The sequence below is a fragment of the Eptesicus fuscus genome, chromosome 5 (assembly GCF_027574615.1).
Source record: "Eptesicus fuscus isolate TK198812 chromosome 5, DD_ASM_mEF_20220401, whole genome shotgun sequence".
NCBI classification, from domain to species: Eukaryota; Metazoa; Chordata; class Mammalia; order Chiroptera; family Vespertilionidae; genus Eptesicus; species Eptesicus fuscus.
Window position 1 is genome coordinate 55,924,013 of NC_072477.1, and position 24,714 is coordinate 55,948,726.

The window sequence follows — 24,714 nt, forward strand, 5'->3', positions numbered from 1 at the left end:
TTGTGAGAGGGATGTCTGACTGCCAGTTTAGGCCTGATCCGGCCTAAACAACTGTAAACCTACTTTTGCCCATCCCTGTATTTAAGCTATGGAACAATAGGTTATTTCAGAAAAAAGGGTAAAATAAATGATAAAGGGGCAAAAATAAAAGTAATTTTCTCTTAAATTCCCTCAGGGATCAGGCCTAAACTGGCAGTTGGGCATCCCCCAAGGGGTCCCAGATTGGAGAGGGTGCACCAGGCCTCTAGTAAAAAATAAATTGTGATGTATTTATATAATGTAGTAGTATCCTGTGATGAAAATGAATGAGCCACAGTTACACACAACAGCACAGTTGAGTCTTAAGAACAATGTTGCTTTAAAAAAAAAAAAAGACAAGATGAAGATCATACCAGAATAATACCATTTTTACAAACATCAAAAGCAAGCAATGCCAAATAAGTTATTGTTGGGAGATACATAAGTATTGTTTAAAAAACCAAACAAATGAATAATGAATACAAATTCAGGAGCGTGGTTACATCTGGTAGGAGAAAGCCAGGTGATCGGAGGAGAGAACATCCTTATAGGTTCACATGGCAGCTGATGTTCTAGTTCTTTTGTTGAGTGCCGCCGTCACAGATATTTATTTTGTTATTATGCTTCCTATCTTAAGTATATGATGCATATTGTTTTGTAGGCAATACAATAGGTTACTTAATTTTAACACTGGGGAGGAGAAAGATTATTTTTGTCTGGTTCCCCAACCCAAACAAACCCCACAATTATATTCGGCCTATTTTGTACAAATTGAAAGAGGAAATGTCATTAGATATGGAAAGAGGGGACATTCTTTATTCGTCTGAGCAGCTGTTATAGCAGCACTGTGCTTAGTCCTGGGGATGGTGTGTACAGTGGACTAGTCCCTTGCAACTCACAGTCTAGTAGGGAAGAGAGAGAAATCACAATTCATATCCTTCTTCTTGGTCGTTTCTTTGTACTGAGAAGAGGTTCAGGGGATGACGAAGTGACATTTTTGGAGATCTGGAAGATGAGTAGGACTTGGATCAGAAACAAAGCAAGAGGCTTCCAGGCAGAGGGAACAATAGCATGTGTGGAAGCCCTGCCTGAAATCCCTTTGCAGAGTTCTTGGATCTGAATTATCACAGATCTGGAGGCCTGTTCCTTCCCTGGCACAGCTGAGTGGCACAATCCCCTTCCGTCAATAGCAGAAGCCTTCTCCGAGTCTGTGGCTTTCAGTAGTGGTCAAGGGTGGACAGAGGTTTTCATATCCTTCTAGGGGAGCAAATCCGATTGGTGGAGGAGAGGTCAGGGAGAATACATGTTGGTTAAAAAGCCTCCCATATGATTCTAATATAACTCCAAGTTGAGAATTAGAATATTGACATTGGGAATTTAAGAGAAAATGACTTTTATTTTTGCCCCTTTATCATTTATTTTACCCTTTTTTTCTAAAATAACCTATTGTTCCATAGCTTAAATACAGGGATGGGCAAAAGTAGGTTTACAGTTGTTCATAGGGAAAATAATACCATAATTAAATAATAAAACAAGAATAAACTCTTATTCTTTTTTTATTATTTATTAAACCTACTTTTGCCCCACCCTGTATAATATTGTTATTACATAATATATAATGTTATATATCATTATATAATATTTCACTTCTTTTTATCTCTTTTGAGATATAAATTTACTCAAAAATTCAAGATTCCTGTAGGAATAATTGTTTCCATACTCTCCTCAATCTAAAAAATTATCACTGTTCTTTCGGTCCTCCCCACTGAAAGTGTGGTTCCCACACAATAGCACTGGCCTTCTCAGGGAGCTTGCAGAGAAATGCAGACTCTCGGGTTCCATCCCAGACCTACTGAATCTGAATCTGCACCTTGACAAGATCCCCAGGAGATTCATGTGCAAATTCAAGTCTGAGATGCTCCATGGAGGGTCTTATCACATCATCCAAAAGTTCTATTTCCCTTCACTCACCAAAACATTGGCTGGGTGTCTCCTATGGGCCTGGCCTTGGGTGCCTTCTATGTGCCGGATTTTGGTGCCTTCTATGTGCCGGGATTTGGGCTAAGTGCTGGAGCTGAAAAGAGGAACGATGTGTCAAATCCTGGAGGAGATGGCAGGGAGGATGTCGGTTAATAAATATTTACAATGTCTTTGATGAGTGCTATGATTCTGGTAGGAATCAAGTTCTGTGGGAGAAGGAAAGGAAAGTGGAAAGAAGACTTAAAAAGAGACTACAAAGAACCTAGTATGTCAGTGTGGTCTAAAGGATTTGGGCCTATAAGAGTAGGAGCTAAAAGAAGTTGTTTTTCTCGTGGAATGAAGTTTTGAGATTTGTCCTCTTGAAAGCAAGCTTCTGTAGGAGATAATAGGAGAAGAGGCAGTAGCAGGGGACTAGCTGTGAGGGTCTGATTATATGCCATTGCCAACACAAGTGGAGAAAATGAGTGGGCAGAATTTGAGGGACATTTCTAAAGTAAAATCCAGAAGACGTTGTGGAGAGTGAAAAAGAAAGAGGAACTGACCCCTGTGGTTCTTTCTTGGGAAGCTGGGTGCTTGGGTACATCTTTAGCCATAGAATGGCTGTGGTAATGTAAATATAAAGTTATAACATTCCAGAATAGTCCACACTCTCAATCTGTCACCTCTGCACAGATTCGATATGTAAATTCAATTGTCTATGCCTCACAGAATATGTTACTTAATGATGTTAGTATGATGCTAATGAGGTAAAGATTGTAGACTCAGCTCTTGAGGTCTGGTTTTCACTGCCCAGTGCTGGTGGGCAGTGATGGACCCTCTGATTCTAGCCAACTGCCTGCTGTTGGGCATACAATAACCATGAAGAACCAGGGTAAAGGTTAGTCCCAATCCATTCCTGCTGGTAGAGAAACAGAAGTAGTCTCCAGTAACTGTGGGTCAGGAGTCTTCTGTCTATAAGTGAAGACAACAGGAGAGAAGATATAAGCACAGGCATGTTGGAGGGACAGACAAGTGTTGGCAAGTCTTGGTTTTCGTCACTTTCAGGTCACTTTGGGATGGCCCAAAGTCAAGCATCTTCTCATACAAAAGAAAATTTTGCTTTATTCTAGTTGTTTTCATAGTTGTTCACAAACCTCAATTTTTAAAAATTGTTTTTAATTGAAAGATATTTATTTTGGGGCACTCCATTTTTTTAAAGTTAAACAGCATAAAAAGGTATACAGAGAGAAAAATGTATTCCTCCAAACCAATTCCCTAGTTATGCAGTCCCCTTCCCTAGAAACAATTCCTGTTAGCATTTTCTTTTGTATTCTTCAGAGATAGGGCTTTTCAAGTGTGTAAGCATGTGTGTGTGTGTGTGTGTGTGTGTGTGTGTGTGTCCATATTAAAAAAAAAAATTAAGGGCCTCTTCCATCTCCCAGACAATAACACTCTGGGGAAAATAGTGAATGCCTCTTGCTTCCTCTTGCAAAATTTTGCTCTTTTGACTGACAGTTGCCTTCCTGGAAATATGTATACATGCCTGACAAGGTGCTACTCACTGCTTAACTGAGCATTGAAATGAAAGGATTAGCACAGGGTGAACACCCTTCTGGGTATGTTGAAAATTGTCTCATAAAAGAGCTTAATCCAGCTCTTTTATGAAAGTCAACTCAATATACCAAAGTGGTCCAAAACTTAAGCTTATAAAAATATTAGAGGCCTGGTGCACGAATTCATGTACCAGTGGGGTCCCTCGGCCTGGCCTGTGGGATCACTGAAACTGGCTCTCTGACATCCTCTGAGGGGTCCTGGATTGCAAGAGAGTGCAGGCCAGGCCAAGGGACCCCACTGGTGCATGATCGGGGCCAGGGAGGGATGTGAGAGGTTGGCCAGCCAGGGAGGGACTGCGGAGGGCTCCAGGATGTGTCTGGCCCATCTTGCTCAGTCCCGATCCGCATCGGCCAGACCCCAGCAGCAAGCTAACCTACCAGTCAGAGTCTGCCCCCTGGTGGTCAGTGCATGTCATAGCAAGCGATTGAGCAGCCTTAGCATAACATTAGCATATTACACTTTGATTGGTTGAACAGACGACTGGACACTTAGCATATTAGGCTTTTATTATATAGGATATTCTATCTACAACCCAGCTTCCCTATTTTAAAGTAATTCAATACCCAGACACAACTACTATGTCACTTTAGGGCCTTCAACACAAGGGTGAAGGTTTTTTCCAATGAGTGAATTATTGTACTGTGTATATATAATGTTGGATGCTGCTTTTGTCATGACATAGCCCTTCTAAATTTTTTTACCATTTTTGCACACTTACCATGTCCAATATCTTGTATCTTAATTTTAAATTTTACTTCAATGCTTTTTAAAAAGTAACTTATTCGTGTAACAGTATAATATACTAATCAAGAAAAAAGAAGACAAGCCCTAGCTGGCTTGGCTCAGTGGATAGAGTGTCGGCCTGTGGACTGAAGGGTGCCAGGTTTGATTTCAGTCATGGCACATGCCCAGGTTGTGGGCTTGATCCCCCAATGATCTCTCATCATTGATGTTTCTCTCTCTCTCTTCTTCTCTCTAAAATCAATAAAAATATATATTTTTTAAAAAGAGAAAAAGAAAACAAGAATCACTCATAACACCCCCACATCCCCCTTTTGTTGTGAATATCCTTCTAATCTTTCTTCAATGAGATGATGCATACATATTATTTTGTAACATTTAAATTAAAAAATTCCATGTTATTAAATTTATGGTGGAATATTTGAAAATACATAAAAGAATAATGGAGCCCCTGGCTGGTTTTGCTCAGTGGTTGGAGCATTGGCCTGCAGACTGAAGGGTCACATGTTAGAGTCATGGTCAAGGTCACGTGCCTCGGTTGCAGGCTCAATCCGTGGCCCTGGCTGGGCCAGTGCAGTAGGCAACCAATTGATGTGTCTCTCACATCGATGTTTCTCTCTTCTCTCCCCCTCCCTCCCATTTTCTCCAAAAAAGGAAGACGAAGAAGAAGAATGGAGATAATAAAAATCCCTGGTAATTCCACCATCCCTGCCCACTCCCAAATACCTAATAAGTAGCATCCATTAATTCAACATATATGTAGAGATAGAGTTTCACAATTTGGAAGACAGCAGAGCGCTCCATGTCAGAAAATCTGTCCATTTTCTGTTTTATAGCTATGCTATAATTTAATCAATCCCTTATTTTGGGCTCTTAGGTTGGCCCATAAATTGATTGGGTAAACATAAATTTGTATGACTTTATAGTATTTTAGTATCATGATTTACACAATCTCTCCAACAACTTTCCCCATCATTGGAGATTTCAGTGATTTCAGGATTTTGGTTTTGTTTTGTTTTTGCTCTTACTAATGTCAGCAATATTATACATAAAACTTTACTGAAATATTACTTTCCTCTTTGAAAGCTAATTTTTCTCTAATTATTGAAGTAATATGTGCTCAGTGTAGAACTTTGGAAGATATGAAACATTATAAACACTACAACAGAATCAATTTCATAACCCAAAGATCATGCCTGCTTATATGTTGGTTTGTTTCCTTTCAGCTTTTTAAAAGTACGTAAATAAATTACATTTTTTAATTTTCACAAAATTGAGCTCATAGAGAATTTACAACTGAACATATCTTGATGTCATTAAAATTTTAAAATTTTTTAATTGATTTAGAGAGAGAGAGAGAGAGGAAGGGAGAGAGAAATATCGATGTGTTTTTCCACTTATTTATGCAGTCATTGGTTGACTCTTGTATGTGCCCTGATGGGAATCAAACACACAACCTTTGGTGTATCAGGATGACGCTCTAATCAACTGAGCTACCCAGCCAGGTCAATGTCATTAAATATTATTTAAAAACATGATTTTAAATAATTTTATTTGAAAATTATTCCAAAGTTTTCAATGGTATAAAAATAAAATAGTAAAAGAACATCCACATATTCTTTGACCAATTGTTAACATTTTGCCCTATTTGCTTTATCATTGGCTTGTTCACATTCTCTCTCTCTCTCTCTCTCTCTCTCTCTCTCTCTCTCTCTCTCTCTTCCTGAATTTCTATAGGCACCAGTGGAGGGTAAATTACAAACATCATGCCCCTTATTCTTAAGTACTTGAGTCTATTTCCAAGGATAGGGACATTCCCTTCGGTAACCACTGTTTACTTTTGTCAGTGGACCCTGTAAAGTCTTCCATGGCATTGTTATCCTCCATTCAGTGAAATATTAGTTTGTCATAGATCTTCCTTTTTCTTTAATCTGAAACATTTCCACAGCCTTTCTTTACCTTTTATAGCATTGACATGTTTGAAGAATACAATCTCTACTTTTTAAAAAAAGATACTTCTCATTTTGTGTTTATCTGATGTTTCCTCAGTTAGATTGAGGTGTTTCTTACCCAGAAAGCTGCATGGTGAGGTGTGTCCTTCCCCAGGGATCTCATTTGGAGGCCCATGAAGTCTGTCTATTCCTTATTTACTGGAGAGTTCATTTTGATCATCCAGTCATGGTGTTGTCTACTTTCTCTGCTGTATAATCACTGGGGCTTCCCCCACCCTCTGCCCCCCGTCCCTTACAACTAATAAGCAATCTTTGGGGATACTCTTTAAAACCATGCAAATCTCCTCCTCATCATCAAAATTCCCCATTGGTTTAGCATCTATTGATTCTTGCCTGATCTAGTCTTTATCAGAATGGTTTCAAAATGATTTTCCATCTCCAATACTCCTGCCCATTTAACAGTCAGCTCTCATCTTTCTACTGTGAGCAAGAGTCCCCTCCCTTCTCATTTACATATCCATTTATCATTGGTGTAGACTCATGCATTCCTTTTCCCCCAGTGGTTTATAATTCATTACTATACTTCACTATTTCAGTGCTCTAGTTGTCCCAGATTTAATCCAGCTTCTGTGTTTTTCCAACTTTTTTTTTTTTTTTTTTTACTTTCTGGCATTATAACAAGATATTTCAAGCTCATCTGTTGCACCAGCCCTAGAATTTGCCCCTTCTTTGATGAGCCCTGGTTTATTTTGGTGGGATATGGTATTAGAGACAAGAAGATCAGGACCACTAGGTGTGCACAGGGCTTCTAGTGTGACTTTGTTTTTTGGCCCTCTCAGACAAATCAGGAAAAATAAGCATGTATATGTACACACACACACACACACACACACACATGTTCATACACACTGATACATACATAATGCACATGTGCACATAAATATGCTTATGCACATATTTTATTTTTTAATTTTTTATATTTTTATTGATTTTAGAGAGGGAGGAAGGGAGAGAGAGATAGAAACATCAATGATAAGAGAGAATAATTGATTGGCTGCCTCCTGCATGCCCCCTACTGGGGATTGAGCCCAAAACCTGGTCATATGCCCTTGACCGGAATCGAACCTGGGACCTTTCAGTCTGCAGGCTGACGCTCTATCCACTGAGCCAAACTGGCTAGGGCTTATGCATGTATTTTAAAAATCATGAGTTCACACCAGTACCTCCACATTCCATTGCTATATATCCCCATAGGATTTTTTCTTGCCTTCCCCCATTCCATATTTATATGCTGCTTCCTCCATAATGAGAATCTGGCACCCAATAACATCTCTCTCTCTCTCTCTCTCTCTCTCTCTCTCTCTCTCTCTCTCTCTCTCTCTCTCTCTCTCTCTCTTTCTCTGTGTGTGTTATAACATGCATTTACTCATTTACTCAATTAAATAATACATCTAAAATACTTTCAAAATTGCTTAGCCCATACCCATAAAATAAACAAACCTGCTAAAATATTTTTAGATAGAACTCATCTGCAGTTCTTCCCACACATATACATCCAGGCCTCACTTGGGGCTTTGTTAGAAATCCTACTGACTCAGAGACTCTGGCATAGAACCCAGGAATCTGTTTTCACAAGCCCTTGAAGTGATTCTAATGCAGGCTAAAGTTTGAGAAGCACAGCCTGAAATATGCAGCATGGCTTTATGATATAGATATATGCGTGTACCCATGTGCCCACGTATTACTATGTAACATAATACTTTCAACATATTCGAAATTTAACACACAAAACAGGGCCAGTGCAGATTAATAGGGGTTCTGTAGTCACAGCATGGGTGCAAGGGTGTAGATGTGAAAGTAAACAGACCCTCCAGTCTTTGTTTCTCCTCCAGGTGCCAGCCAAGAGGAAGGGGGAGGGGGTGGGGGAGGAAGTGCTCTTACTGGGATCGGGGTGCTCTCCTGTTCCACAGCCCCCACACCTCCCTGTAGACATGTGCAGCAAACTGTAGATGGAGGAAGCTCTGTTAGTGTTGAAAAACTCACAGCCATTAATCTGACCCTTTCCCCCTGTTCTCACCCAACTTCCTCTCTCCTCAGAATCAGAACAAAACCCTCTGCCTCCAGCATTGAACCCCATGGACTCTTCCGCTTGCGGGCCCACCCCAGCCCCCACACATCCACTTTTGCTCTGCAGGCTGTCTATGACAGTCACTGGAGCTGCGTTTGACAGGGAACGTTTCATTGTGGAGAGAGGGCGGAGAGTTACCTGGACCTTCCCCAACTCCACCAAGCAGCCTTTTGTAGGCCTGAAATCAGAGCCATTACCTGGTAGATTCCCTGGCCATTCCTAAAATTCTGATTCAATCCATCTGCATTTTTGACAAGTGTGGGGCGTGATTCTTTGGATCTTGGCAAGTTTTGAAATATTAGCCTAGGAGCAAATGGCTCTCCAACTTTATCGGCCCTCTAAATGGCCTGAGTGGGAAGCTTGTTAAAGTGAGTGTGTGTTTGGGAATCCCACTATCTGGGAGTCTAATTCAGTAGCAATGCGAGGGTGTTCTGTGCATTTTGACCTCTGGACCCTGGTTACTCAGAGGGGGGTGCTGGACCAGCAGCTGGGCAATACTTGGGAGCCCTACCCAGACCTGCTGAATCAGAATCTTCATCTTAACAAGATCCCCAAGGGGTTCCAGTTTTTGAAAGTTCAAGTTTGAGAAGCACTGATTTAGAGTTGAGGTTCTCAGCTTTGAATATGTGTTTGGATCAATTGGGGAGCTTTAAAAAATCTCAGAGGATTCCAATTCATAGACACGGATGAGAACTGTGAGGGTCCCTCCAGCCTCTCCCACTGCAGATTTCAGGCCAGCCGTGAAGTCCGGGGGAAGGAATGACACCCTCACCCATGGATCCAGGGCACCAATTCAAAAATTCCAATGACATGACAGTCACTAAAAGAAGAAGAAACAAATGGTATGTCATTTCATCTTATCTATACTAGTAAAGCATTCTTTACCTATGTCCTTCATCCCTTAAACTTAAATTTCCCCAAAACTATTTCCCTGAGGGTCATCTTATTAATTTATTGTATGGTTTCCACCACACAGCCTCTGTGTGGTTATTTGCTGACATTATCCATAAGTTGGATCCTTATCAATTCTATATTTGACTAAGGTATATATATGGACCAATCACCACCCAGAGTTAGCAAGGACAGACACAGATAGCATCCACCTGCCTCCTGGGACCCAGTGACCCCCGACCTGGGCACCTCATCTGGGAGGAGCTGGTGGCCCTTATTCCAAGCTCATTTAAATGCCCCAGCCCAAATTCAGCCCCTCTGAACCTTCAGCTTTCTTTATACGGTCTCAGCCCCTTTCACTGCCTTGTCAATAACAATTCAGAAATATCCCCCAGAGTGCCATAAAATAACTTCAAAATAATTATCCAAAATAATAAGGATTAAGGAAAACGTGTACTGCATTCTATATATACATTTTCAAAATATACTATAAAGACTTGTGTCTTGGGTGTCTCCATTTTCTATGGGGCCACATCCAGCTTCTTTATGCAGCAAGGATGCTGAATATGCCAAAGAAATAATCCATGGAATACTCTTATGGATCTTACGGTCTAGTGAGAGAGATGGGTAGGTAAGTAACTAATTATCCAGGGGCTCTATGAGCACAGGAGAGAGCAGCTCTGGATGGGAGAGGAGATAGAGAAGGCTTAGCAGAAAATGAGATGCTTAAGCTGGGTCTTGATTACATAGGGAACTTTTCACGTGGAAAAGAAAGAGAAGGAAGGACATCTCAGTGGGGGTGAACAACTTGAGCAAAGGAAGGGGGTCGTGAAAGTTCACATGTATTAAGGCCTGACTTCTGAGTGGTGTGGATCGCTGGGGTAGTGGCTGGGCAGTAGTGGGAAATGAGATGGGGAAGGTTGTTGGAGTCAGTGTCAAGATCCTTGAAGATCATGGTTTTCCTCTCAAGGGCTGTCCTCTCAAGCTCCTGGGAGACCCTTGTAAGGCTAGTTGTGTAATACATGTCATTGGGAGAATAGCATTTACAATTGGACTCTACAGACAACTTCCCAGAAATGCAAACCGCTAATCTGAAATTACTTGTGGAAAATGTCTGCTGAGAGTGCAAAATCAAAATGGTAGGTTATTTTGGAAGGAATTCCATTTTATAACTTTTAATTGCCTATTATAAGGTATTCTACACAGCTATTAATTAAACAAGTTGGATCATGAAACTAAGACTTACAATTCATAGTAGGCTTATATGAGAAAATAGTGCACAATAAGCATGTAATTCATCGGGTGTGTCATTTGTTTTGTCTTCTAGAATCAACATCATAACTAGGGCATCAATATCATATATTTCTAATTATTGGGGTCCAAACTGTTGAGGGTCTCTTCAAGATGAGGGATACTGATGTAATAAAATTCCAATGGATCAGTCATTAACTGGAGTTTAGGAATTTAAAAATCAGAATGTTTTGCCCTAGCTGGTTTGGATCAGTGGATAGAGCTTCAGCCCATGGATTGAAGGGTCCCAGTTCTGATTTGAGCAAGCGCATATACCTCAGTTGCAGGTTCGATTCCTGGCACTGGTCGGGGTGCATGTGGAAGGCAACCAATCGATGTGTCTCTCTCACATGGATGTTTCTCTCTGTCTCTCCCCCTCCCTTCTACTCTTTCTAAAAATCAATGAAAAAATATCCTTGGGTGAGGACAACAACAACAAAAAATCAGAATTTCTGAGCTAATCTTTCAGAAAAGTCACATGACCTTTTGTTACTGACTAGACAAGCAGGTGCAAGACAGCAGCTTCTCTTCACACTGGTTCCTTTGAAGCTGCAGTGCAGGGAAAGAGCTTTGTGGAGGGAAGGGTCAGGTGGTGGGTGTCTCTTCCTGTCAGCATCAAAAAACTTGAACCTGTGCTGCGGAGAATGTATGCATGCGAGCATGAATGGCCAGCAAGACAACAATACAAGTATCATAGGAGCATGAAAATGCATTCATTCATTGAGGAGTTCCGACTCACCTATCTGTCTCAGGAGTAGCCTGTACACTGAACAAAAGAGAGAAGACCGCCCTGGTCAGTGTGGCTCAGTGGTTGGAGCTTAGGCCTGGAGCACTGAAGGGCCGCAGGTTCCATTCCAGATCAAGGGCATGTACCTACCTGGGTTGCAGGTTCTGTTCTTGGTCCTGGTCTGAGTGCTTGCAGCAGGCAACCAGTCAGTGTGTCTCTCTCACCTCTCCCTTTCTCTCTCTCACCTCTCTCTCCCTTTCTCTCCCTCTCCCTCCCTCTCTCTCTCTCTCTCTCTCTCTCTCTCTCTCTCTCTCTCTCTCTCTCTCCCCCCCCCCTCCTCTTTCCCTCCCTCTTGCTTTCCCTCCCTTGTACTCTATCTAAAAATCAATGGAAAAAATATCCTCAGGTGAGGATTAACAAAACAAAAGAGAAAGAAGACAAGGTTTGTGAGAACTAAAATATCTGGAATCACAGGAAAAGGGCTGTTTGAGGGGCCACACAAAGTGAAAGCTGATACTGCAAGTCCTCCAATAAAGTAGTTTCATTATGATGTCGATGAGATGCTAGGAACCTAACTCCTATTTATAGCAATTATATTATGGTAAAATTGGCTTCATTATAAGTCGTTTCACTTAAAGTCAAAGAACCTGTGGGTGAAGTTCAGTGAGGACTTATGTATGACTCTCTGATTTCCCCCCAACCTGTGCTGAGGAACATCTGGGCCACACCTGGTCTCCTCCAATACCATCCCTAGGCCCCACCCACACTGGCTGTAATCCCAGCTCCACCACTTACTGTAAGGGTAACCTTGGACCAGTCTCTTCATCTCTGAGCCTCATTTGTGAACTAGAGATAATGGGTTCGGACCTCCCATAGTTGCTGTGAGGCTCGGGAAGGTACTAACATCACACATGGCCTTAGCGCAGGGAAAGCAGCCTTAAGTTTTGGTTGATCGTGTTCCACCGTCCCAGGCCCGGCAGCCTCTGCCCTCCTGTGATCACAGGTGCCAATGGATTCCCCTCTCCTGGGCTCCAGCTATGGAGCTTTACCTGGAGAAGAGAGGCTGATGGAACTATTTTATTTGCTGACTCTAGAAGGACTCCAGGCAGCAGACGCTTGGGGAGACAGGACTCTGTTCTGGACAGCTAGCTCTGTTAAAAAAGCAAATAGGTGGCCCGGCGGGTGTGGCTCCGCGATTGAGCATCAACCTCTGAACCAGGAGGTCACTGATTCGATTCCTGGTCAGGGTACATGCCCGGGTTGCAGGCTGTCATCATTGATGTTTTTGTCCCTCTCTCCTTCTCCCTCCCTCTCTCTGAAATCAATAAAAACACATTTGGAGCGGGGGGTGGGGGGGGAGGATCAAATAGCTGGAGTGGTGACAGGTTTGGGTGACTTTTCCCGCCTGAATTTGATGGAGCAGACATGTCCTGGCTTTAGCCTGCTCCCCACCACCTTTCCTTCTCCTTTGAGGCAGCAGTTCCTTCAGCTTCCTCCCAAAGCCGATATCCATATGGGGACAGCTGTCCATGCTCCTCTGCTGTCCTACTGAAACTGGACTCACTCCCGCCCCTTTCCCGGGCCAGCGTGAGTGAGCCGTCCCCTACACTGTCCGACCGACTTCCCTCTCAGCTCCGTGCAGCCCGCTTTCCTGGATGGGCGACTGCAGAGACGCAGGTCTGACTGACAAGCATCCTGTGCCTGCAGGCCACCTGCTCCTGCTCTGCACACCGTGGCTGTGGGTTCCCTGGACTCCCTTCACCTGCTGCCCCTGCCCTCTTCCCCGTCCTGCGCAAAGGTTGCACGATGCATCCACCATGCCGACATTTCCTCCAGGGCACAGTGGATTTGGAGGTCCCCCACTAACCAGCTGTGTTCCCATAGGCAAGGGACCTGCCCTCTCTTATATGGTTTCTTCATCTATAGAAAAAGAAATAACACCCATTTCTACCTCACTTGAGGGGTAGGTTTAACAGAAGAGTTTTAAGTAAAGCAAGATTCAGGGATGGGTTACTGTGCTCATTCCTGACTGTGAATGTCTGCTCTTTTCGGGTTTTGTTAGGCCTTTCGTGTGCATGCCCAGAAGAATTTCCGTCGGTGCTTTGGCTGCCCACACACTCACAGACGTGAGCAAAGCCAGCATGCGGCCAGCAGGCGGTGTTGGCTTTGTCTCCTCTGCTGGCATCTCAGCCTCCAGACAATCTGCACAGAGTCTGCTTCCCGTGCAGGGGCCGCCCTCGCCATATCCATTAGTCTTGCTGGAGTTGCTTTTCAAATTGTACATTGTGCTGTGCCCTCTGAATTGGCCACTTAATAGCTCCCTCATTCCCAAAACTATTAGGAGCCCAATCTTATAAAATTATGCCCAGTACAGCAAAATAACTCAAGGTAGATCAGATAACATTATGACCCTGGACTCCCGGAGTCCGAGCTCTAATCCTGCAGCTGTCCTGGCCCACCCTCTGGCTCTGTGTTCCCCACCGGGTGTGTACTGGCCTGGGAGATGGGCTCAGGGGCAGACCGGCCACGCTCACTTCCACTGTTCCCCCTTTACGTCTCTTTCGACCCCTACCTGACTTACTGAAATCTGTCTTATTTGCATGCTTGCTCCTCCATATATATTGTCCTGTAGAGTTTACTTTGAAAAGCAGCTTCAAGAGAGGGTGTTTGGGGACTCAACAGACATGCCATTCATTTGGCTCCATTTCCATCTTATTCTATCAGATACCACAGCTTCTAGAAGCGTGCTGACCACTGATTGTCCCTTGTCTGGATGTGCATCCACATCCCTCCCTCGTGTAACTAACATACGCTAGAGTTCTCTAAAGGACCTTTATAAATTATGTCTAAGAATAACTCAATTTACGAAGTCCAATTTCCTGATTATACTGCTTACTAAGCACAGAGGTCTTGTCCCCCACTCGACCTCATCTGAAGGTGCTCTGCCCCACAGGCCTCTGCGCCCAGTCCCAACCCATCTCTGCCCGCCAGGAGGGAGATAGCGTCAGTGGTACCTGGATCATCTGACAAAAGAGGGGCGTGGACTGGAAGGGTGGCCCAGCCATCCCTAGAATGGATAGTGCACCCCTCACACTTCAGGGGCCCGTTTAGGACACAAAACCAATAGTCCCGGGGAGTCTGCACCACCTGCTACTTCCCTTGGAGTTGGAAGTGTTTACACACATCTGGTCATATTGAGTCCAATCCCTTCATTCACAAGGAAGGAAGCTGGACTCCGTTTGGTTAAGGGGTTTAATCTAGTCCTTCAGCTAATTAATGACAGAGCCAGAACCCAGAGTATCTGACAACCAGCGCAGAAGCTTCCTCCCTCAGAGACCGGGAGTGTGGGGAGTGCTCCGACCACGCCCGGACCCTCAGTGCACTTGTCGTGAGTGCATGCGGAAGCATCACAGCTCCGCTGCCCCAAGGAGACAGCCGCCCTCTGAGCCACGGCTCCATCCTCTGTGAGGCAGCCAGCGCAGGGACAAACACGTTAAAGAAATTGTCCTACAATTTTAATAAAGCAGTAGAAACTCGCCAAACATACAAATTAACTATTGTTTAATGGCTCAGAGGCCTGTGGGGCAGAGCACTGCTTCACTGTTTGCAGGGTCTGTTTGCGTGGACTTGTAAATGTTTTCATCTATAAAGCTCAAAAGCTCAGAAAGCGAAAGCAACTGTGAGGAGTGTGAGTTTATGTTTTATCACCGTCATGCAGATGGAGGTGGATCTGGATTCTTTGCAGGACTGGCTGATGTCCCTGCAGAGCCAGTACCTGCTCTTTTTGAGAAGCCGTAAGGATGGAGAAGATGCAGTGGAAACGTAAACGTTGTGGGTATATTTTTTAAAGACAGACTACAGTTACCTTGGAAATTTTTTTAAAATCCTCACCCGAGGATATGTTTATTGATTTTAGAGAGGGGACGGGAGAGAGAAACATGGATCGGTTGCCTGCTTACTGTATGTGCCTGACCAGGGGTCAAACCCGCAACCTAGGTATGTGCCCTGCTCAGGAATGGAATCCACAGCCAACTGAGCCACCTGGTCAGGGCTACCTAGGAAACTTTTTAATAGACTTTGGAAACCAGGAGACACTGCAACCATGCATTCATCGACTCACAGGGCTTTCATGCCTGCAGGGGACTTAGAGCACAGCCTGTTCGTTTAAAGGATGCCAAGAAAGAGACCAAGTGATGCATCCAAGTTCATGCCACAGGCCGGAGACAAAGCAAAGGTGCCAGCCTACTGTGTCAATTCATTAGGTATACTTGCGCCTTGACTAAAGAAGGAAGAAAGCACCTTGCCGGTGTGGCTTGAGCATCCACCCATGCACCAAGAGGTCCCTGGTTCCATTCTCAGTCAGGACACATGCCTGGGTTGTGTGCTTGATTCCCCACTAGGTGAAGGAGGCAGCTGATCATTGATGTTTCTATCTCTCCCTCTTCCTTCCATTCTAAAAATCAATAAAAATATATATTTTTAAAAAAAGAAGAAGGAAAAAAGCATCAGAAAATTAATTTGCAAACAACTAGATTACTCCTCAAGGGTTCAGAGTTTTAAAAATTACTTCAACATATGTTCTCTTGCTTAATGCATATTATAATCCTGTGAGGAAAGAAGGCCATTCCCTCTGTTTGCAGCTGAGTGAACTAACGCTCCCAGAAGATGAGGGACTTGCCCAATACCACCCATCTCCCAGTGCCTGCAGAGCTGGGACTCGAGCTTGTGTCTTCTGAGTCCAGGCTCATCTGAGAAGTTGTATTATAAATCTATCTGGCTTTATATAAATGTCTTCCAGGCCGATATGTCTGTGCCCACATATTCCTGGACACGTTCTTGGCAGACTTTTGTATAGCGCGATCAGCACTTTAGATGTTGTAAAGTCTTTTATGTCATTAAATTGGGGAAATGGATATAAGTTGGTTACACAAACGCTTGGCTGAGAGCTGAGTCTAGGATGTTATTGTATACCATGTTTCATAAAATGTGTTCTAAGGCCAGGCTTCTTATGCTCTATCTAGTGAAGGACTAGTTTGTTTCTAATTTCCATCTGCCCTGGACCAATAATTTTGATAATACAATAAAAAATGTATTACTAGAACAACAATCACATACTTGAATGTTGCAGTAATGTCAAACTGCCACAAAATTTTCTAATTGCTAATTCTCAGTTTTCTGTACTGATCTTGCTTCAGGTTAGTAACAGTTCCCAGACCAGCAGGGGTTCTGCCAACCTGTTCTCAGCAACGCCATTCCTGAGAGGAATTCTCTGAATAAAGAGTTCCTTAGTCAAATAAGTTTGAGAGACTTCATAAACTAGAAAGTGTCCATGCACAGTAGCATATTGAAGATTCTGAGAAGTCCTACACTAAAGAAGCTTGTTTAATCATCAATTACTTAAGCCTTTCTCAAACTCACTGACCTCAAAAACTCATTGTTCATGAAATAAAATATCTTTCAACATCCTGCAGAATTCATATTTCGTGAAATACCCTTGGCTCTGTCTTGCCAACTATGGATAAAGCCCAGATCCCAGGTATGCCTGAAATGAAAGCCTCTGTCCTTTGCCCTCACCCTCATGTGTTTCCTTTTGAACATTTTAAAAAATATATATTTTTATTGATTTCAGAGAGGAAAGGAGAAGGAGACACAGACATCAATGATGAGAGAATCATTAATAGGCTGCCTGTGGCATGCCCCCCATCGGTGATAGAACCTGCAACTCGGGCATGTGCCCTGACCGAGAATCAAACAGGAATATTCTGGTTCATAGGTCCATGCTCAACCACTGAGCAACACTGGCTGGGCTCATGTGTTACCTTCTTTTTTAAATTTAAATTCTTTATTCTTTAAAGTATTACATATGTCTCCTTTTCCCCCCATTGACCTCTCCTTGTCCGCAACCTCCCCCTAGCACATGCCCTCAGCCCCCTACTGTCTTTGTCCATGGGTTATGCTTATATGCATGCATACAAGTCCTTTGGTTGATCTCTTACCCCACCACCACCACCTTCCCTCTGAGGTTTGATAGTCCGCCCGATGCTTCTGTGTCTCTGGATCTATTTTTGTTCATCAGTTTATGTTGTTCATTATATTCCACAAATGAGTGAGATCATGTGATATTTATCTTTCTCCAACTGGCTTATTTTGCTTAGCATAATGCTCTCCAGTTCCATCCATGCTGTTGCAAATGGTAAGAGTTCTTTCTTCTTTCTTTTTTACAGCAGCGTAGTATTCCATTGTGTAGATGCACCACAGTTTTCTAATCCACTCGTCTGCTGATGGGCACTTAGGCTGTTTCCAAATCTTAGCTATTATAAATTGTGCTGCTATGAACATAGGAGTGCATATACCCTTTCTGATTGGTGTTTCTAGTTTCTTAGGATATATTTCTAGAAGTGGGATTACTGGGTCAAATGGGAGTTTCATTTTTAATTTTTTTGAGGAAACTCCATACTGTTTTCCACAGTGGCTGCACCAGTCTGCATTCCCACCAGCAGTGCATGAGGGTTCCTTTTTCTCCACATCCTCTCCAGCACTTGTCATTTGTTGATTTGTTGATGATAGCCATTCTGACAGGTGTGAGACAGTACCTCATTGTTGTTTTGATTTGCATCTCTCGAATGATTAGTGACTTTGAGCATGTTTTCATATGTCCCTTGGGCTTCTGTATGTCCTCTTTTGAAAAATGTCTATTTAAGTCCTTTGCCCATTTTTGATTGGATTGTTTATCTTCCTTATGTTAAGTTGTATGAGTTCCTTATAAATTTTGAAGATTAAATCCTTATCAGATATAACATTGGCAAATATGTTCTCCCATGCAGTGGGCTTTCTTGTTGTTTTGTTGATGGTTTCATGTGTTACCTTTAAAAAAAATTCTTTATACTCTTTTGTTTATAGTGCACATAGTCATACTCTGCCTTCTACCAACTTCCATGCCTACTTCTGCTTCCCACAGAGGACTTGCTACGGGTGATGTCACCCACAGAGAAGGTCACAGTAATCTGTCTGAGACAGCTCCCACCACACTTTGCCACTGCATCTTGAAAATATATTTGCTTGCCCACCTTCACGGAGGTGACTCATGATAGTTCATCTTCCTCTTCAGTATTACCTTTCACAAACAAGAGGAATCCTCTTCCTGTAAATCCAGCTCTATGGGAAATGCTTGTCTATTTTTCATCCAAACTTTATACCCACACAAAAAGTGTAACTTTTCCCTAAAACACATATTGTTGTTCCCTAAGCAGCAGTACCTCTTGTCATGTTCCACTCAAACTTCTCTCTCCCTCTCTTTCTCTCAGACTCTTCTGACGCCCAGTTGGTGCTTTCCTACCTTATAACATGTAATTTTCTATGGAAATTCCAAATCATTGCTCTCATTCATATTCTCTTAACAGTCCTAACAACTATAGCTCTGTAAAGCTTCTAGAAGTATGATTTTATTTCTGAGGGTAATTCCTCCTAGCCTCCTTGTTGATATCATTCAGGGACTCTCAACAAGCTTTAGTCCACTCTCTATTCTACCGATATCTCTGCTTTCTTGTTCAGTGACTCCAACTTCCACACAGAGTTCTTTCCAGGTATACCACATGCATTTAGTCACAGGCACCCCCTCCGGTCCCCACATGGTGCTGAGCTCCCCTTAGATCCAGGCACTATGCCAGGAGGCCCTGGAATATAGAACAAGTCAGCCAGGCTCTCTGCGCTGGGGGAATTTTACTCCCAGGTTCTTTATATATATATTTTATTGATTTCAGAGAGGGAGGGAGAGGGAGAGAGAGATAGAAACATCAATGATGAGAGAGGATCATCGCTGGGCTGCCTCCTGCACGCCCGCCACTGGGGATTGAGCCCACAAGCCCGGCATGTGCCCTTGACCAGAATCGAACCCAGGACCTTTCAGTCCACAGGCTGACACTCTATCCACTGAGCCATACCAGCTAGGGCTACTCCCAACTTCTGATATTGTGATGTCTGCAATGCTTGAGAGCTCAAGGCAGGAACTTCCAAACTGTTTGCCCAACATTAGTGTTGTGTGAGACATTAATAAACAGTCCCCACCAAAAAGAATTCTGGTTAAGAAAATTTGGGAAACAGAATTACATGTGCTAACATATATTAGGAATTTTGAGGAGGTTTTTGTAAGTGAACTTGACCTGCAAACCGTCTTTTCAAGGAAGCCCTGTTTGAGATATTCCTGTGATGCCCTTGGAGAAATGCTGGCTCAGCAGTAGCTTCAGCCTGCTCAGTCCTTCCAAGTGCAAGGACCACATAGAAGTCATTCAAGCATACATCCTGGTTAGGTGGGAAATGGATATCTACGTGATTTCCCTTCACTCTGCCTTTTGAATGACAAGTAAACTGAGTCTGCATCCAACACTCAGTTATTTACTTTTCCCCAGGTATGTGTTGTGTATAATTTACCATCTCAGTCTATATTCCTAGCCCAGACCTCTCCCCTTAGCTACACAGCACATATATCCTCCTGTCCTGTGCCAGCGGTCGCCAATCTTTCGGACCTCACGGACCACCAGTTGGCGACCACTGCCAGGACAACCACCTAGTGGAGATCTTTAACAAAATGTCCAGTAAGCACTTCAAATTTGTCCCACAAAGAAGTGATTACTGTCTTTGTAAAAAGTATTTCCCCATCTGCATCGCCTAATGGCCTCCTTACTACCATCCAACCAGAAACCTGGAAGGTGTTCTGAATACCATCCTCTCAGCCAAGTTGTCATTAAGTCCCCTTGGATTTTCTCCCTATTATCTATTTGCTCCCTCAACTGCATTATCTAATTTGGGGTCCTCAATACAGTGGTTCTCTAATGGCTTCCATCTTAGGCTAGGTTTTCTGGGGGAAAGATCTGGTTTTCTGCAACGTGCATGCAGGAAGGCTATTGGAGAGAGCTATAGGGAGCCACCCTGTGGGGGTGGGGGTGGCAGATGTAAGACCAAACAGAGGGAGAAGTTGAATGTCAATGTAGTTATAAGAGTAGCCTCAATCAGTCCTACAGGGTGCTCTGGAACTGGCTGACCCTTCACAGTTGTCCCAACTTGATTCAAGGGGCTGAGGTTGTATGACCTTAAACCAACACATTTCCACTCTTTTCAACCTCTACCATCCACACCAACCCTTCTTCCTCCACACCCTCACTGGATGTGGGCAGCCCCCTACCCCACCCCAGGGTGACATAACCTTTGGCCAGAATGGACCTCAACTAAGAGCAGCCAGCCACCAACTCTCCCGGAAGGCGGAAGATTGAGTGCCTTAGCTCTGAGGGGATCGGGGTGGCATACCACAGCATCCCTATCCCTAATCTTGCTGCTTTTCAACCCCCCATGACACCACCAGAGGAGTTTTACTAAACCCAAGTTTAATCACACTACACCCTTACTCGTAACCTTTCAATAGCTCCTCCTTACCTACAAGATAATTCAATTCTGATCTCTGTCTACCTGTGAAGCCTTGTCTCCCACAGCTTTCCTCCTGCGTGCACTCTTGCCCCACGAATACCAGTCTCCTAATACTTATCAATCCTTCACGGATGCTGCTGCCCCTGCTGAGTATGAGTTTGTCCCACTTCTCTCACTAGCAAACTCCTATTCATCCTTTAGGGCCCAGTACTCACACCCACTCCTCTGTGATGCCTTCCTTAATATCCTCAAGCAGAGCTAATCTCCTGTGTACTCTTTTTCTACTCTTGCAGTTATTTGCTTATGTGACTGACCTCCTTAAGAGCAAAGCCTGTGTTACATTCACTTTTGAATGTGAATGAATCAGCCATGTGCATCAGTGTTGTATACAGCTGTGCCTACATGGGCTGACTCAAACTAACTAGAATTTTTGGTCTAGGCAGCTGTTTTTTCAGGGACTTAATCCACTTGTCCAATGAGGGCTATAGGCCTGTGGGGGGAGGGACTCTGTTTGCGGAAATGCAGCTGGCTTGGTATATATATAGCTCTATGCAGTTAATAAATACTTCCCATTGTGTTGATGCTGTTCTCTCATGTTGGGAAAGGGATGTAGCCAGTGACCTACGGGGTATGTCATGAAAGGTACCATGTGGCCTGACTTGCCCCAAAATCTATCTCTTATGACTGAAGTCTCCCCCTCATGTTCATTCTGAAATTCTGGCCAGGTCAGTGGTTCCTTCAGTGGAATGCTCTCTAAGGCATGAGCGGGCTGATGCATCTGTAGAAGAGAATTCCTATGTCTCCTTATGCTTATTTTACCTCTTTAAAATTTATATTTCATATATGCTTTATAATGCACATAACATAGTATACACATGTATATATACATGCATATAATTTATAAATAAATAGTATTAGGGAGTCTACACTCAAATCATTTTTTTTACTAAGTAGCATATGGTTAAAAAAAATACTTGGATACCCCTAGATTGGACTCCAAAGACTGGAAGCTTCTTCAGCCTTCTCCCAGTAGCTTCCCAGCTGATCTGATTGCTGAGCTAATGTGTGCTAATGGGCACTTAAGGTCTTAGGGGAACTCTGAAATCCGGGATCTGGAGCAGTTAGGAACGAAAGGTAGGGGCAGGCAGAGGAGCAGGGCTACCTGGGGAGAGCACAGAGGCTGCATCTAGTCAGAGATGGTGAGCCATCTCGTAAGGAATTGAGAACCTAGACTACATAGAGCCAGGAGGTGGAGCGGGAGATAGCACTCGGCCGGGCAGCCAACTTCAGGGTTGAGGGGATGTGAAAGGACAACAGTCCCTACCTCCACGAGGAAGATGCCCACCTGGCTGTCACTGCGGCTGGAGTTCATATCAGTGTATAGCGAGTCAGATGCCACATTGCCTTTAAAATTATTCACAGTGTGGGTATACATTTTTTGGGAACACCCTATATACTATTTCCTACATCCTTACCACAACCCAACCAGGTAGGTATTCTTATATCCATTTTGCAGATGGTGATAAAAAATTCACACAATAAGTTTGTTTAGCCCAAACCCTATATTCTCCAGATGAAGACTGTGAGGCCCAGGTAGGGTTAACTGATTTACCACAGAAAAAATGCAGATACTGTCAAAGCCTCAAAGCCAGAACTCCACCTCCTCCTCATTCTCCATCATTTTGTTACACTTCCCTGCCAGCCCACCACGGTGCTAAAATCAGAGGTCAGCAGGCAGAAAGCAGGCGTGTGGAGTGGCTAACACCTCTTCTTGGCTGTGCCTTTCCACTCCGGCTCTTCCCAGGCAGTGTGTTCTAACGGCCTCTGTGTTTCTTTGCAGCGTGCAAAAGAAAAGAGCAAGAGCACGGGAAGGATAGAGGCAACACCCCCAAAAAGCCCAGGCTGGTCTTCACAGACGTCCAGCGTCGAACTCTACATGCAATATTCAAGGAAAACAAGCGTCCATCCAAAGAATTGCAGATCACCATTTCCCAGCAGCTGGGGTTGGAGCTGAGCACCGTCAGCAACTTCTTCATGAACGCGCGGAGGAGGAGCCTGGACAAATGGCAGGACGAGGGCAGCTCCAATTCAGGCAACTCATCTTCATCAAGCACTTGTACCAAAGCATGAAGGAATAACCACAAACTAAAACCTCGGTGGAAAAGCTTTAAATAAAAGAAATTTTTAAAAGACCAGGACCTCAACATAGCAGGTTTATACTTAGAAATATTTGAAGAAGGAAAAAAAAAAAAGTGTTATTTATAGTCCAAAGAAACCAAAGACTTAGTTCACCTGCATTCTGACTTTGTTCGGAGACACACACTTCAGCAGGGCGACGACTTGGCAAGAAAAGTTATGAGCAGGAAAACACCACTGGATCTCACACCTTCGACCCATGATCCTTCTCGCTGTGCTTGGCTGTTTCGTGGTTTGGAGCAGTGATTTTGAGCCATGGAGTGGACATCTTTTAAGATCAGACTTTCTCATCTGTTCCAACTGCGCCACGAAGGTGTATGGTGTCTCAGTACTGCGTGTGGGTGCGTGTACACACACACACACACACACACACACACACCCACCACCACCACCACCACCACCACCAGTGGTCAGGGACGTAGGCAGGGCGGGCCTTCAGGAAGGGTTGTACTGTAGGAGAGCAACCATCAGTGTGGGGTTGTCTGAGTTCATTGGATTAGGATGTGATGTCGCTCATCTAGCCTATTGTTTGAACCTGCCAGGCCTGCAACCTAAATGCAGATTCAAACCCAGCAAAGAAAATTTGAATGACACCTAAACTCGTGCATTCTCTTTGTTTGTTAAGGAATGTTCAGATATTTTTTAAGAAATGAAATAAGAGTCCATCCATTAAAAAAAAAAAATCACCTAGGTACCAAAGAACACACTTAATATTATAGTGCAGGTATTTTATTGCAATGATTTTAATAACCAAAGCTATTTTTACACAAGATACTATGTAAAGTTATACATAAGAACTGATCTAGCTGTAATACACATGCCACGTAGAATCATGACTATTATTTATGACTCTTGAAGCATTTGAAATATTTGTTTTCAGAACTGGCAAGAAAGAATGTCGCTTCAGGGAAGCAATTGCTACCATAACAGAGAGGTCGATGCAGTATGCATGTACGCCCAGGTGGCACACTCCCTTTCGGGACCCATAAATGTCACTTAGGTAGACATATGACATGAGTCCAGAATCTGTTTAGAGCTGGGAAAACCTGGGGATGCTGCCAAAATAGGATCCCATTTGTAAACTAGAAAACTAAGTTTACACAGGGCAGGTAACTAAATTAGAAACTTTGTTTAAAGTAATGCTTTTCAGTAAAAAGACCATGGAACTAAAGGACTCCATACTTAGATTGATTTGACAAATTTGCTTCATGCCTTTGACACCAAATACCTTTTAAAAACACAAACACTCAAAGGGAGCTGACCAACTTTATTATTAAAATGAACTATCTAATATTTGAATAATCCTAAAAATATAATCAAACTTATTTTATTGCTAATCCCAAACATTTTATGACTTGGACATGAATAAAAATAGCAGGTCCAACCAAGAAATGGTGGGACATAGAAAAAGCCGGAGTTCTACAGGTCTTCAGCTGTTCACTTCATTCAGCATAGCCTCTGGAGCGTACCGCATTCTTTCCTGCTGCTGCATTAAGCTGGAAATTTTATAACATAGATTCCACTCTCTAACAGGGACATATAAAAACTAGACCTGAACCTCCAAATGTAAACATTTAAATTCCTATTTTCCCAAATCACTTAACCAGGCCTATAGAAATCAAGGCAAAAAGGAAAAAACAAAACAAAAACGAAAGATAATACAGTTGTACTAGTAGTACCCAAGTGAATCATTTGATTCCTCCCTCCCCCCAAAATTCTCTCTGAATTCCATTGAATTATTACTCATATAAGTGGATGTCTTTTGTACTATTGGGTAAAGA

The 24,714-nt window shown here is 43.2% G+C and overlaps 1 protein-coding gene across 1 annotated transcript in view; it reads left to right on the plus strand.

Annotated features, from left to right (window-relative positions):
* The window catches only part of ONECUT1 (one cut homeobox 1), a 34,346-nt gene extending 11,479 nt beyond the window's left edge, over positions 1-22,867 (plus strand). Inside the window, exon 2 of the mRNA XM_008143161.3 lies at positions 22,578-22,867. Within this exon, the coding sequence (XP_008141383.1) occupies positions 22,578-22,867 (290 nt within the window). The remainder of the gene's footprint in view (positions 1-22,577) is intronic.
* Positions 22,868-24,714: the final 1,847 nt, after the last annotated feature.